The 15,502-nt window shown below is 40.8% G+C and overlaps 1 protein-coding gene across 2 annotated transcripts in view; it reads right to left on the bottom strand.

The window, feature by feature from the left end:
* The window catches only part of ARHGAP15 (Rho GTPase activating protein 15), a 438,685-nt gene that overhangs the window by 374,934 nt on the left and 48,249 nt on the right, over positions 1 to 15,502 (bottom strand). For both annotated transcript variants that reach the window (XM_044438196.1, XM_044438195.1), the window contains exons 3-5: positions 14,520 to 14,594; positions 10,070 to 10,128; positions 5,002 to 5,089 (exon numbers count right to left, since the gene is read on the bottom strand). In XM_044438196.1, the coding sequence (XP_044294131.1) occupies positions 5,002 to 5,089; positions 10,070 to 10,128; positions 14,520 to 14,594 (222 nt within the window). The remainder of the gene's footprint in view (positions 1 to 5,001; positions 5,090 to 10,069; positions 10,129 to 14,519; positions 14,595 to 15,502) is intronic.

The raw sequence follows: 15,502 nt of genomic DNA, 5'->3' as shown, positions 1-15,502 counted from the left end.
TGTCCATCCAGAGTGAGGACAATGCTGATCCAGGGAGCAGTTCACTCTGTCTGAATTGGCCCTGTTAATGTCAGTACATAGGTATCAAATCCAATTGATTAAGTCATGTTCTGATTTCATTATACCCCCCCACACACACACACACAAACACTCATAATCCTCACACAACTGGCATCACATTCTATAGAAGAAGACTACTGGTTTGGGGATGGATGGGGGGCAAGGCACATAAAGAGCACTTTATCATAGTCTACAGAAAAGGTTAAGAAATCTCATGTTAGAAGCCACACATCTTAACCCAAATGTGAAAAAAATCACATTTCTTAAAATGTGCACCTCTCCACATTAAAGCATTAAAGGGGCATTTGTATACTTGCACATATGAACAAATGGGCAAATGCATATTTTAAGAAGTTGCACACACATGCACTCTCAAATGCACTGGCACAAGTGCACACTTTAAAATGTAAATACCAGTTCAGGAAATTGCAAAGGTTTCCTGAAATTATATTGCTGCTTGCATTCATGTTTGTTAATGAACACAGCATGTAGTTGCATGATTTGGAACAGAAACTACATTTTTATACATCCCTGTGTAGGACCGCAAAATAAAAATGAATGGGATGCATGCTTATTCAGGGCCACCTTCAGAAACGGGAAAAGGTGGGATATAAAAGAAATATAATAATGTCGCATGTGTATGCTTGCTAAAATTTTGACTACAAAAAAGAAGTCTAGTGAACTAAGCATTCGAAAGGAAGAATATACATTTCCTGTCTACAAATCACTATACATTTCCTGTCTACAAATCACTCTGTCCTTCTCAAAGTCAAAGGTGAAGATTTTATTCCAATCAGGTATGGTAAAAAGTGGGTTACATACAACTAAACCAATTACATAAAAAGAAGGTGGGTGAGTTAGTACACACCACATGGAAACTACATTGTTTAAATCACTAAATTGGGATGAATAACTCTGTGATATAAAGGTGTACGATGATAATGGGATGGGCAGTATAACATATGCTATTATTTATTTATTTTCACCTGTCAGCTCTGGCAAGGTGACATCAAATGACCTCAGCATTGGGTTTAGGCGGGATCGAGGTGAAAGGGGAACCAGGCCTTACATGGACATGGGCTGAACACGTGCAAGGCAAAAGCAGAAATAGGAACTGGAAGAGTTCAGATACTGCAGACTGGAAGCAGAAACCAAGTCTGACCACATAGCTGCCACCACAAATGATGTGTGTGGTTGTGGCAAAACTGAACAGGAACTGAGTGCCTTTTTTTGGGTCTCTTGGGGTGCCCGCAAGAGTGGACTGGCACAAATCCTGCAAGCACCTGCACATCTGGGCCTAAATCTGCGAGTATTTGCAAGGTGAATCAGGATGCCTTCTCTATCTCTGCAAAGCACTGCAGGCAACCTGCGGTGCTTTGCAGATCCTGAAAAGAACAGTTATATATTTTTCCATATTGTGTAATGGAGATTCCAGAGTGGTGAAAAATAAAGAAATGATAAAACAGAGAAGGAATAAAACAGTATGTTAAAGCAGAATAATTAACCTGCGGCTTGTTAGTTCAGGAAGGCCTCCTGAAATAAAGATGCTTTCAGGATCCACCGAAAACAGCACAGTCCAGGGGCAGGGAATTCCACAGAAATGGAGCTGCCAGACCAAGGAGTCTTCTCCAGGTGGACTCCAATATGGCCATAGGTCCATGTGAACCACCAGGAGAAGGCCACCTGATGACTTCAGTGACTGGGAAGGTTGATAAAGGAGAAGGTGCTTTCTCAAGTATCCAGGTCCCATGTTGTTTAGAGGTTTATACCCTGGGACCAAAACCTTAAAACTTCTGTGTTTGTAAATAGCTAGTCAGTACAGTCTCCTTAGCAAAAGGTGTACACATTGAAATGGGAAGAGCATAAAGAACGGTCAGGCTGCATTATTCCAGCTCCTGAGACAGCCTTAAGAGCAGCTCCACTCACAGTACAGTGCAATAATCTAATCTTGGGGCTGCCGGTGCCATTGCCACTGAAGTCAAGCCATCCTGCTTCAAGAAAGGCAGGGAGTAGCTGGCAGACTGAAGCTAGTATACAGTCACTTGGAAGGGCTGTTGGGGCACTCGGTGGTTTCCATGCTCTGCCCACTTTGTGAGGCTGAAGCAACTGAACTTGATCCTATAAAACCAAGCAGATGTGGATGCCAGATAACTTGGATGGAGCAACAGTAAAAACAGTGTCACTGTGCAGATGAGTGATCCAAAAGTACAGTGCAAAACTGGCCACAGCACGACTGTGAGAGGTCAAGGAGGCCGTTGTTGGACAGAGTCTTAACAGGCCTCAGCCCACCCAAGAGTGCTCAACAACATGGTTATCCAAGGACACAAGGAAGGCGGAAGAGTAAATCTCTTTTGCTGCATGCATGGCCACAGTTGGAATGATTGTGCACCTTAGAGTAGCTCACTTCTCTTATGCCATTTGAGCGCTAACTGACATGCAGCCTATTTCATTGACTGCAGCTGCCCAGTTTGCCAAGGACCAGCTTTGGAGGGGGTACAAGTGCAATTGGGTCACCGTTCCATTCTCAACATACCATTTCACTAGGATTTGCTAGGACCTCAGCCGGATGGATCATTAATTCTCTCCACAGGAACATCCCCCAGAGCATTCCAAATTCTGTTGGTTTTCCTTGGGGAAAGTCCTTCATAACATGGGGCTATCATAGAATGGGTCCATTACAAAACTGCCACCCCCAAATTTCTCTCAGAAGGGACACACAAAGAAGAACTTTGGATGCTGACCTCGAGAATCAGGTATATCCATATGGGAAAAGGTGGTACTTAATACATTTGGATCCCAAGCCCTGTAGGCCTTGATGGCTTAAAATCAGCACTTTGAATTTGGCTCAGATGTAAACTAGGCTACCAGCACAAGTGAAACAGAAATAGATTTATTTATATGTTCACATCACTGAGTCCTAGACAAAACCTTGGCCACTGAATTTTGTGCTTGCTACAACTTGAGAACCATCTGCACTGCCGCAATCTAACCTAGAGGTTACCATAGGATATAGAAGTGATGCCAAATTATCCCCATGCAAACACAGGTGGCCTTGGCTGGGCTATCAGGTGAAGCTGGTACAAGGCAGTCTGCACCACTGAGACTCACATTTGTTGTGAGCTGGTCACCTTTCTCCATTTCCTTATTGAACTCAAAATGAGACCTTAGAAGCATAGTTCTTTTACTGAAACTTAGCTGGTTACTGAACAGTGTAAATCAGAAAAATCTTCTACTAGAGTGGTCTACTAGAGTGAATCCTTGCCTAGCCTCCCTTTCAGGAGAGCGTCTGGCTTCAGTCTCAGGGTGGCTCTTGCTGCTTCAGTGTTAGATGGCAGGAGTGCTGGAGACTTCATCACTCATTTGCTTGCTTCATCTGTTGCCACCTGACCAGTTCCAGGTGCTTTTCCTGCACCTTCCATGCTTTCCAAGGTTGGCAGATTCTCATGCTCTGCTGAGAAACTTCATTAGGTTTTGCTAGTGAAGTTCCCAGTTTTCAGCTCTGCCTCTTCCTCAGAATTGGACCAATCTATCTGAACAGACTGTAATGAGGGAGAGGTGGCAGCTCCACTTAAAATTGTGTACACCTGGGAGAGGGTGACCCCCATTCAAATTGGGTTGCCACCTGAACAGAAAAACCACCTGGGCTGAGCCTCCATTCACTGGCTCTCAGCTGGCCACATTCACTGCCTCACCTGGCCAAGATGAAAGTACAGCAGCATGCTGTCTCATCACTGCAGCACAGGAGATTAAGGGAGATACGCTCCTCTTCACTCCCCCCACCCCACATTAAAGGAAAAGGACAAGGTGCCCCATGGCTAGCAATATTCATGACACAAACTAATAACAAATAGAAACAAAAGGAAGACTCCGTATCACCTAACATATCTCAATTCACGTATTGTTTCTGACTCCTGTCATGTAGCGCACCTTTTTGGCCACCCATCAAACCAATGGAGTTTGGCAGGTTTGATCAAGCCTTGAGAAGCCATCACTATAGGGGACTGTCAAACCTGTCCCTGTTCAGTCCATAGTGTCACACATTTATGGAATTCTCTGCTTTTCAGAATCCAGAGAAGAGGATCCTCTATCTCTGCAGTAACTAGCACTGAAGGGAAACATGCCTTGATTATTTGTACAACGTAACTGTCACATCGGTGAAGGCTACAAACGGTGGCCTCTCCTTGAGGCACTTTTCCTTCTTGTTCTTGGTTTTTTTTGTTTTTTTTAAGAGTGGTGAATTCTGCTTTGAGGTGCATTAGCTCTATTAGATAGAGTCATAAGAAATATTCAGGAAATGCTAGGCAGACATAGATGTCACATTTATATGAAGATAAAACTCACTTTGCTAACTTACAGTGTTTTGCTCTTTGGTAACACCCTATATTAAGGTGCCACTTATAACTACTTTATTATTATTTATGATATGCAAGCCACTTTATAGCAAGCTCAATAGCAACTTAAATTCATGTATTAAAGATGCAACACAGGGTTTAATACAATTTACATCTTATAATATCCTTTGTAACAGATTCTCATCGCATCATCTGTTAAGCATTTATTACTAATGCATTTTATAACATACTTTATAATACATTATTTGAGGAAGTAGTTGCATTTAGAGATCATTTCATAAATAAGAATAAAGCATTTATAACCAGCACCTTAATTTAAAGCGTTACCTCCACATTACTGGAGAGCCACTCACCATCCGTCTCACTTTGCAATTATTCTTAAAAAGCACCTCTTAATAAAAGATACGCTGAATTCTATTTCCCCTCCTCTCGCATCTGATTAAAAGTTTATTGAGTCATTTTCTTACATCTGCTCTCAGAAGTCTAAGGCTTAGCAGCTCTGTGATTTTTTTTTCTTTTTTGATGATGCCAAACTTTTTATTCAATAACACTTCTGAAAAGATGAGACATGAGAAAGATAACTGCTTACCAGATTGGCCACAGCTGGCTGCTTGGATTCTTTGTAAAATTCTATTTTCCGACCAGTGAGAACAAGCCAAGAAGAAGTCCAGTTTTTCCTTTCAAGAAATAGCAACATAAAAATGAATGGATCAATTAAACAAATTTGTTGTGAAAGAGAGATTCACTTTTATAGACCAGGATTCCAACCTAGCTATGGATTGTGGAAAAGAAGATACATTTTTATCAAACAGTCTGGAGGTCAGAGAGTGGGCAGCAGAGATACATGTGAAAAGAAGTTAGGCAGGAAGATGTCTGCAGTCTTCTTCAACCCCAACACACAGCTGATTTTCAAAATGGAACACAGTCAGAAAATGCCGGAAAGAATGTTATCAGAATTTAAAATAGTTTCAATAACTTCAACTTCATGAATTTAATTATCAGTTTGGTAGCCCACAAATTGTTTTCAGGTCTGATGATAATTCTTTTAAAATCACATAGTAAAATGTGTGGTAGAAACTTAGGAAAAAAGAGAAGGGAGAGGAAGTGAGCTATCAGAAGAGCCATAGAAACTATTTCTATAAAACTATTTTGCACATTACCATTTTTTTTCAATTGTTCTAATGTTGGCATGTTGACCTAAATGTCTGAAATGTGTGTACCAAATGTGCATTATAGCAGTAAACTGTCAGGAAGCTCCGATTGGCTGTAGTTCCCTGATGTAGTAACCCCTCTGCATAATGAATGAAATTTCTCTGCATTTCAATTGAATCCCAAATAATTTTGCAATTCCATAAAGTAATATCTAAACCTATATTCAAGTTCTTAAATCTATTTTCAATAACCAACATGGGGCAGCATTCTCATGCAACATGGAAGAGTATTGTTTGTTTGAAATTGGCACGAATTAAACTTGCAAATCAATCCACAAACTTGTTTCAGCCGTAATAGAGCAAAATGAATGCCTGGGTTTGATGTTCAGTCCAGATGCTTTAGCTGATGCTTGGTGATATCAAGCAGAAGATTTATTTGGCTCCAGTTCAGCTATTCAGAAAGCTCTCTGAATGGTTCATAGCCCCTCCCCCCCCCCACGCCACCCCAAATCAACCTAAGGGCCAAGTGCAAAACATGATTCAGAAATCCAAACTGAGATCAGGAAATCTAACAAGATCCAAAAACCCAAAGCTCTATGCTTTCCATTGACAATCACAGATAATCCACAAATCAACACAGAACTTTTCTGAATTTAGAATGAGCTCTTATTCCCTAGTCACAGTTGTTTACAGGTGTTTTATACAACCATGTGACATTTTGGTGAGGTGTTGTGTTTTGCTTTTAGAGCAAATAATGCCACATTTAATTGTAAAGCAAAAGAAAATACTTTTTGTGGATGTAAGTTATCTATTTTCCAGAATCAAAGCCTTTGGAATCTTGTTGCTATTTGTAAACAGCTACATGTTAGTAACTGATTTTTTTTTCTTTTCTTTCTGAATGAAGAGCAGATTGGAAATTTAGTGCTATGGTCAATGAAAGTTAAGGCATTCTGCAAGACTTGTACTACAAATCCAGTCATTTTACTTCCTGTGCATAATTTAAATATTAAATTTAAATAGGATCGATAATACATGCAAAATCTGGGAACAAGTAGGAAAGCAGAAGCAGAATTTTGATACTAGTTCAGTGATCTACCGCATACCTTACTGTAGTGGGGTGTTATGTTCTGAAAATGTGGACACCTGCAGTCCAAGTAAGTAACATGTGACTTCTCAGCAATGTGTGTTCACCCTAATCATGTTGGACATTATCCAGTTAATAATTCCCACTAAAGGAACAACTCACTCTGTTTCTATGTTTCTACTGAAGCCCCAGCGGTAAGGGCATTTAAGGATAGCCTGGACATGTACATGGTGGGCATGTCATGAGTGGAGCCGGCAGGAGCCGGGGGTCAGACTAGATGACCCAGGAGGCCCCTTCTGACTCACTGCTTCTATGTTTCTGTCAAAAACATGGGGTGAGTGATTTCTTTTCCATCCTGCAGCACCCTGTCTGCCCAACAAAATCTGCTCTGGAAGGTTGAAGAATCCTCTGAAGCAGTTGAATTTGGTTGTGTGTGAAGGGAGTGGAGAGGGGAAGTTCCTGCTGCATTTCCTATCAATACTGTCCATGCCAGCACAATGCTCATCATCTGGACACTGAAGCTGTACTATCATGACCCCAAAGGACCTGAACTGCCATATGTGGGACTTGATGCACAGAGCAGTGATTTTTCAGTAACTACCGAGGATGTATGCATTATACTTCCTACATTCTCCCCTCCCCTCTTTTTTTTTTTTTTTTGAAATGCTGACAAACAGACATCTTTTTAACTAGATTTTTTAAAAGAAGGCCATTCACTCCCTAGAAGGAAGCATGGAAAACAGCCTTCAGTCAGAAGGGTGCAGAGCAGGGGTGGGTGACACATGGTTCTTCTCGCCAATTATTGCACACCCAGACACACAACCCCACTGTTCCTACTACCAAACTTGCCACCAACGTCTGGTAGCATGGCTGTGGTGATGAGCAAAAATATCATTCCATAAAAAGCTGTGCCGAAGTTTGCCGCCCAATTTTTTTCTGGGGAGCAGAGGAAGATCAAGCAAAAGAGAGAGTCTAAGGAGAAAACCTGAATTGCCAGACACAAAAGACCATAGGGCTCTTGCATCTCTCCCATTTGCCTAGAAAGGAGCATTTTGGCAGGTGTGGATGACCATGCAGGCGGAGATGAAACAATTAGCCCTTTCCAGAATGGCTACTTCTACTGAAGCTGTGCCCTCCCTTGTAGCTGACAACCCTGTCCAGTGCAGACCAAATGAGGCCTGGGTCTGCAAGGACTAACTAAGATTTAGAGTGCTGCAAAGGTTCATGCAATACCATGAAAAGAAGTGATACCAGCAGTGCTGTTCTGTTCCTTAGGGAGAAATCAGTTCAGCAAAAGGTAACTCTATCCCTAGACAGATGGACCAACTATTGATTTGCAAAGATCATTCCATAAACGCTATTGTGGTGCTGAAGGAACAAAAGGAAACCCATTTAAATTAATTAAACCCATTTAATGAATCCTGCTGTTTGTTTGGTGGTGGAAAAGACATAGTTTAGCAATCTAACACAAGAAAACAAAATCTGAAAGTTACATGGAATTGATACAAAACTGAAGGAAACACTGCAACAATCAGATTCAAAACCTCTGTAAACGATGCCATTTTTATGCAGTGAAAAATCTGGGCCTACAGAACAGCATCAAATAGAACCCTGACTTTTGAGTGTTGTGTAAACTGCAAGCAACGAACTTCTATGGCTCACTTAGTGTGGCCATCATATTTGCATTCTAGCAAATGGACACCTGATGGCAGCACACCATAAGACCAATGTGGTTTACATTGCTATATGTCCTTAAAGAAGCAGGTATGTGAAGTCTGAAATAGAAGAGTCAGGATGTGTAAGAACATCAACACCTCGGAATGTTTTGTGTTTCTGAGAAGAAAGCGTCAGTACGGGCATGAACACCTGAGAAGAGATTCCAGATCTCTTATTTCAAGAAACTCACTGTGGGTGTACAAGTGTAACACATGGCAAAACTAAAAAAGAAGATTTCTGTACCCCTTTTCACATATAGTCTTGAGCAAAGATCCGTGTGAAACTAAGTGGTCCAACTGAGTTTAACTTTCAGCTCTACCATGCAACTTAGCAAGACTTTGGGCTAGTCTCTTTTTCTCTGCCTAACCTGGCTCACAGAGTTGTATGGAAAAGAGGGAAGAGAACTGCAGGCCTCCCACCCTAAACTTCGACCACCATAATTGATGTCGTAAAAATGAGTAAGTTAACAAGATATTTAAGGTAATGAACCTTGGCTCCAGCAAGCATTTGAGCTAGTAGCAAATGTTTGGAATCTCTTCCAAATCAGAAAATTCATAGTAGGGCTATTCCTTTAACAGGCCAATAGAAAAACTTTCCGGACCCTTGAGAGGGCTCATCACTTTGGTGACTATAACAGTTAAAATGCTCATATTTTGTGGTGCTACAACATTCTGATAGGACCACACTTCTTCAGTTTCTCCTACAGAGCAAGAGTCACCTGGCATTAAAAAAAGCATTCTTTACATCAAAATGTAATGCTTTGTAGAGGTAGCAGTCTTACACTCTAAACACTAAGGTGGTACATTCTGATGAGACCATACCACTTCAGAAAATGAACAGTAGAATCAGATGCAAATGATATAAGGAAATACAGGTATAATCCATGCATAGAATTGTAGTGCTTGACTCACCTCAAAAATCTGCAAATGCAGCCCCCAAATCCCCTGATGTATTTTCCACTCTCAAAAATCACTAATTACAAATGACATTTCCAGCTCCGGTTTGAAAAGCAATGATTTCCCTTCCCCTCAAATTAGGATCTGGGCAGAATGATACATGTGTTTGCCACTGCCAGTTTCAAGTCCTCTGCCTGAGGCTGAGAGTCGAAGTAGCACACGATCTACAGCCTGCTAATGCAGCACCTATTATCCAACTTATGAAAACGCAGCATGAGGCATACATCTCAGAACTGTTTCCCAGCACCCTTAAAAAATACATTTTCTTTTTGGCCTAAACAGTAAACCTATCTGTGGACTCAGGCTTAAGCAAATTTAAAGCCAGCAGCTTCCCAGTTTGAAAAGAATACCTCGGATTATTAGATAAAGGAATAAATTGTGTTTTCTGTAAGATCAGGAAAGGGTCTTGCTTCTAGTCCAACCAAGGGCACTTAAACATAAAAAACAACTCCCTGTGAATTAAAAATGTCCTTTTGTGAAACTTTTTTTATCATACTAAAATTCTGGCTTTCTTAAGCTATGCCTTGCGCACTGAATTTGGCTGCAGCTCAATAAGACAGAAATATTACACCTTCCCTAAGGTTTAATACAGAGGAAGGAACCATCGATTCTTTGTGCCATATGAAAACACTTGATAAAATTACTATGATTCATTGAGCTTGGTTCACAAGCCAAGCTCTATGTCTGTTCCATCAATAGATAATGAATGGTTTAGCACTTCTTACACTAAAAGGCTTATTGCTTGCATACCTTAGCTTTTTACCTCCATCTGCAATTCTAGCTTTTAGAAGATATCCTTCTTTGATTACCTGAAAGAGAAAGCAAGAATATGCAACATTCATTGTACTTCTACATTTTTCCCAAAGTGCTAAACTGCCAAATTATTGCTTTTACACATTTACTGCATTTACAAACTGCTTCAACTCTACACAGATTTTGAAGTCATGAACAATAAAAAAATAAAAATAACAGAGCATTTTATTAAAAACTTTTAAAAAAGAGAATAGCAATATGATCCTGCCTGGCCACCACAGAAAAGCCACCACTTTAAGGCTCTCCTTTAAATGGTATCCAACTGGATGGTAGGCCTGTGAGGAAGCACCAGGGCATCCCATCTGACGACCTCCTAACAGGAGATGAGGAGCAGAGCTGTGAACCAAAGTGCCTTGACCAGACAATTCTGTTTCTAATTCTTGTTATCAGGGCGAGAGCTTGGTTGCAGAACCAGTGGCACTGGGTATTATCAGCCATGGCAAAGGTATTTATTCCTGGTGACTCCCAGAAGCAAACCATCACCCACCAGGGATTGGCCAGGTTCTGTTTGTGGGTGCATCAGCCCATCTGACTGAGCTGCTCTGCCACAGAATTACAGCGGGGAAATGACAGCAACAAAACTAAGAATGGGAGAAGAGAAAAGGAATATAGGCTGTAATTTTTCACTTTCCTGTGAGGGAATAACAAAAGAGGAACTTCTGTCCAGTGAAACCAACATGGCAGACGAGATGGAACTGAGGGTGAACATGGGAGGCTGTTCCCCTGACAAGTGTCTAGCAGAACCCATGCGTGGGACTGTACAGAGGCCATGAGGAAAAACATGTCTGAGACAATATACTCCAACTGATACCTCATTGGTCAGACTACTAGCTCATTTCAGCACAGGTCTGAATTTAAGCATGCACCGTTTATTATCTTGAGATTAATGCAGCTATCAGCTATGTAATCATGCAGCCTCTAGATATGTATGGTGGTTCATCAGAATATAGTAACCTATTTTTTGCTGCTTCATAGGATTGCCAGGACAAAGGAGCCCAGAAGTAGGCTATTTGGCTTGCAGGTTACAAGTCATGAGGAACTGGCTTAGAAAAACTGGCTTTAACCGCATTATTGTACCAATTCATAAAAAGCTGTCTGTAGCAATAATGTATTTTATTAAGCTTGAAAAGACACATTTAAATTAAAACATGTAAGCAGCAGTCTATTAAAAAATCCACATATAATATTATTTATTTTTGTTAGTATGTGAGACAAATTTTAAAATATAAACAGAAGAATGCATACAATAGAATCAGAAGCATGAACAGCTGAATTTTTGGAGCACGTTGGGCTACATATATGCTACATAATGCACCATCTTCAGGAGCCCTGGAGAATTTTGAAGCCTTTGTTATATGGCATAGGCACTGATGCATCAGCTCACAGGTACCGTTCAAACCCCTGGGGCCATACATTCCATACCAAGAATGGAAGGGAAAACATGTATAATCACGAACAAAATATCTCTTTCTCGTAATCTTAGTCTTGCACCATATAGGAACTGCAAGGATGTTTTGATTACAATCACATCAATCATTCATCCTTTGCCCACCAATGTCAGCAAAGTTATAGCGAACATCTGGCTTTTTCCTCTTTTCATTGGGGTTTGCCATCTCACCACTATAGCCAGCCGTATGTACATTCCCGGCTTATTACTGCTTAGGAATCACCTTTCTCTCTCTCTCGCCCATTCTCTTTTCACCCATTTCTTCCTTCTTTTCATTCTGTACCTTACACATGCACATGGTTCTTGCCAGAATATGTACAAGGAAGTTATTTTCTCCTGGCTCACATCTCAGTTGGAGGAAGCTTTGGTTTACCATCCAAGTTTCTGATTAGTTTCTCTGAAACAGATCCCACTTTTTGGACTCCCCCCCCCCAGCCTAAACAGTTTATTCCAACAGAAACAGGCAACAAGCAGAAATTGCAACATCAGGCTGGCAGAGATGTAAGAGTGGAGAGGAAGCAGACTTTAGGAGCACAACCTCTCTTCTTCCAATCCTTCCCCTTGGACCCACGGCACAAGACAGGGTTCAAGGATCAGGAACACTGGGTCCAAACCTGGCTGCAGACAGATGTGTGTATGCTGTGTTTGTGTTCATCTGTTAAGACATTTTCATCAAAGCCTTTCCAAGAGTATTCAGGTTATCCTTGCAGTCCTTCCACAGATGGATGACATGAGGTTAGTGAACATGAAAAGTCCTTACAGCACTTGCTATCTTTTCTGCCTCAATGAATATCCATCATTTGTCTGTTTTTACTGCTGTCCTTCCTGTACCTTCCCAGCTGAGGAAAGGTTGAGGGAGAAGTAGTGCTGAACCAAATGAGTGCAGAAATAAGGCAGGAGATTTAAGGACTCTGTTCAGAAGCTACTTCTTTTGAAAGAACGATGAACTAGCCTATTTTCTTTATTTTATACTTGTTCATATTTCATAAATTTCACGCCTAACTATGATTCTGCAGTGTGATGTTTCTATGTGTGATTGTATATTTTAGATAAAGGCAATAAATATTATGAAGTGGGCATGATAAACTAGCACAGGAAGGATTGTTTTACTGAAGAACTTTAGAACCTGGATTAGGCAATTAGAACCATTGCAAAAAAAAAAAAAAAATCTTGCAGGAGTGAAGGTGCTGTGTGAATATGGGACACGCTTGTTTGAAAAGGCTTTCTTGGCCCAATGCATATGCTACTGCGGTGCTACGGTAGAGATGATATTCGCTATTTATGGAGGAACTACATTGGTGTGTACATGACCAGGGGCATTTTCGGATGAGGCTTTTATCTCACCATCGTCCCACCTCATGCAGTGAATTTTACAGGTGCCCAAATGCCATTGACTTGCACTTATAACACTCATGCCCCACCAGTTTTTGCATTTTTTCTTACTGCAAATAATCCATCAAGGCTAAAAAGACATAATAACTGCAGAATACATTCTAACCGGTAGTGTCAGAGCCTTGCAAATTGAAGTTCCCAGACCTAGTAAGACCAACATTTCCCTCCCTGTGAACCAGCAACATTTACATGGAAAGGACTTGTTCCCAATACATGATTCTCCAGTGCAAACATTCCCAGAGCATCATGGAAATTGATTGTGGAAATACTTTCACACCACTGTGGTAAAGCCCGATTGTGCTTTACCTGAACGTATGCAGGAAGGGCAAGGACTTGAGGGGCACATGTAGAGCTGTCTCCTCTTTAAGTGAATGGCAAAAACGGCATGCATAAGGTCTCAGTGTGATATAATTGTTAAGTACCATTTGCAAGATGAAATTCTGTTGCAGCACTGTACCAGATTGGAAGCAGGTAGTGCTACTGAAGTCTTTTGCCTCATATTTTAGAAGAAAAATCTGTCTACTCTAACTAACACACTGGAAGGACCCATATCATAAAATAACCCACACCTTGTGATTGTCCTTAATATTGTTCATAAAGAACAACTGAGATGATTTGTCTGCAGTGACTCAGTTTGCCAGATATACTTCATATTCCTGCCCTTATGCCACAGGGAATCATTCTTCAGTGAGCTATTTTACTTCAGCTTACACAGTGTAAAGAACTTAGTGACTTCTGGTTCATCCTTGTGCTCAGTGTAAACAACAAAGCCCACTCCAGAAACACATCCAAGAGCCCATCTTGGAAAAGGACTCCAGAAGTAGGCTGACTCTTATTTAGCTAAACAACTATTCTGTCTTTTGGACTCAAGATGACAAAAGTCACAGAAAGCATCATGCATTCAACAATATGGTGGGTACAATGCCATTAAAGCAAATTAATAGATCATTTTGCCCCTTTCCTAGCCTACTTCTTCTAAAAGTCTTTTTCATTATTGAAAAGTTGTGGTATCCCTGTTAACATTCAACTTTCACATTTTCACTAACTTACATCTCTGTTTAAGAGTTCCCTATAAACTTAACTCAATTTACAAATGGAACACATGGGCCAATTTATTTCTTTATTCTACAAATATTTTCCTCCCCATTGAGTAGCAAACTCTTTTTTAAAAAGCAAGCTCATACCTAGCATTTTACCTAATTGTAATTAATTTGCTAAACACAGCTACACACTTTTGGAAAAGCAATGTTATCCTGTAATAAATATCTACTAGTATTGCTGAAATGTCAGCTTTAATTCTCTTTGCTTTATGGGTAATTGAAATTGTATATCATCCGCTACAATGGCTTGTAGCTTTCAAAATTATTATTTTCACTGTTTAACCAACCTTCCCCCAAATCTTTAGTTCTTTCTACCTTATTAATATATTGAGGCATCTGCAGCAGTAAGTCCTTATCCTTCAAAAAACATGCATTACATTTTGATTAATGAAATTTCAAGTAAAGAGCGACATTAGTAAAACAAAAATTCTGTAATACAATTGCTTACTGTTTGCTCCAGTGGACTAATATATTCAGGAAGTGTTAAATTATGTTGGGAATGGTTTCTTCTATGACGGGATATCTGAAAAGACAACAATTTACAAGTCAGAAGCTGCTCACATCAAATCAAACAATGCTTCATGTGGAAGCAGAGATGGAAACTAACTTGACAGAACATAGACAGTTTGCACTCCACTAAGTACTCTAAATCAGTATGCTAATCAAATTGGTATGTGATACTTCATATTGAACACTTATAGAGAGCTTTAGAGTATTGAAAATGCTTCTCACACGGAAAGCTATATGACCCTTTTGTAAGGCTGCTTGGTGCTGTTTTGAGAAAGGAACGTCCTTCTGGGCTTAATTCATCATTAGGCTTGGCAAGCGCAAAAAAAGGCTGGAAAAGGCTTGGTTGTTTACAAGCCCAACTATATGCTTCTTTGGATGGCAAGGCCTGAGTCTCCCTTCCAACCCAGTGATACTCCATAGTTTCCCAATCCCCCTCCACCATGGCACCTGACTATTGCAGCAGGTTTCTCACTGTTCAGGTGCCTGGCCGTAGCGGCCACAGCTGTGGAACAATAGATGCTCCTCTCCTTCCTCCCTTCTTTTCATATAGATTATTGTGAGGTGAGGCTTACATACTCGCACCAAGCAACTAACCTGGAAAACTGAAAGATGCCTCCATCTTAGTAGGAAGCCAAAGGACACAGGGGAGAGAAGGGGCTCCTCTGTTTTTGCCACAACCAGTTCAGCAGTTGCATCAGCCAAGCTAGTGGAGCAAAAAGGGAAGGGGGGGTGCTGTGAGTGGGGAAGCGAGCCTGGGGGAGAGGAGTGGGGCTGTTGTATTCTGGCTCATATTACCTTCCCAAAGTGTAGAACTGAGAGCCAGCATAGCACAGCAACTAGTATGCTGGACCAGTTTCCACTCAGCCGTCATGCTCACTGGGTGACACTGGGCCAATCACAGCCTCTCAGCTTAACCTATCT

This window comes from Varanus komodoensis, unplaced genomic scaffold, assembly GCF_004798865.1.
Source record: "Varanus komodoensis strain SLA01 unplaced genomic scaffold, ASM479886v1 scaffold32, whole genome shotgun sequence".
Classification (NCBI taxonomy): Eukaryota; Metazoa; Chordata; class Lepidosauria; order Squamata; family Varanidae; genus Varanus; species Varanus komodoensis.
The sequence above is the reverse complement of the archived record's forward strand: the minus strand, read 5'-3'. Positions and strand labels throughout refer to the sequence as shown.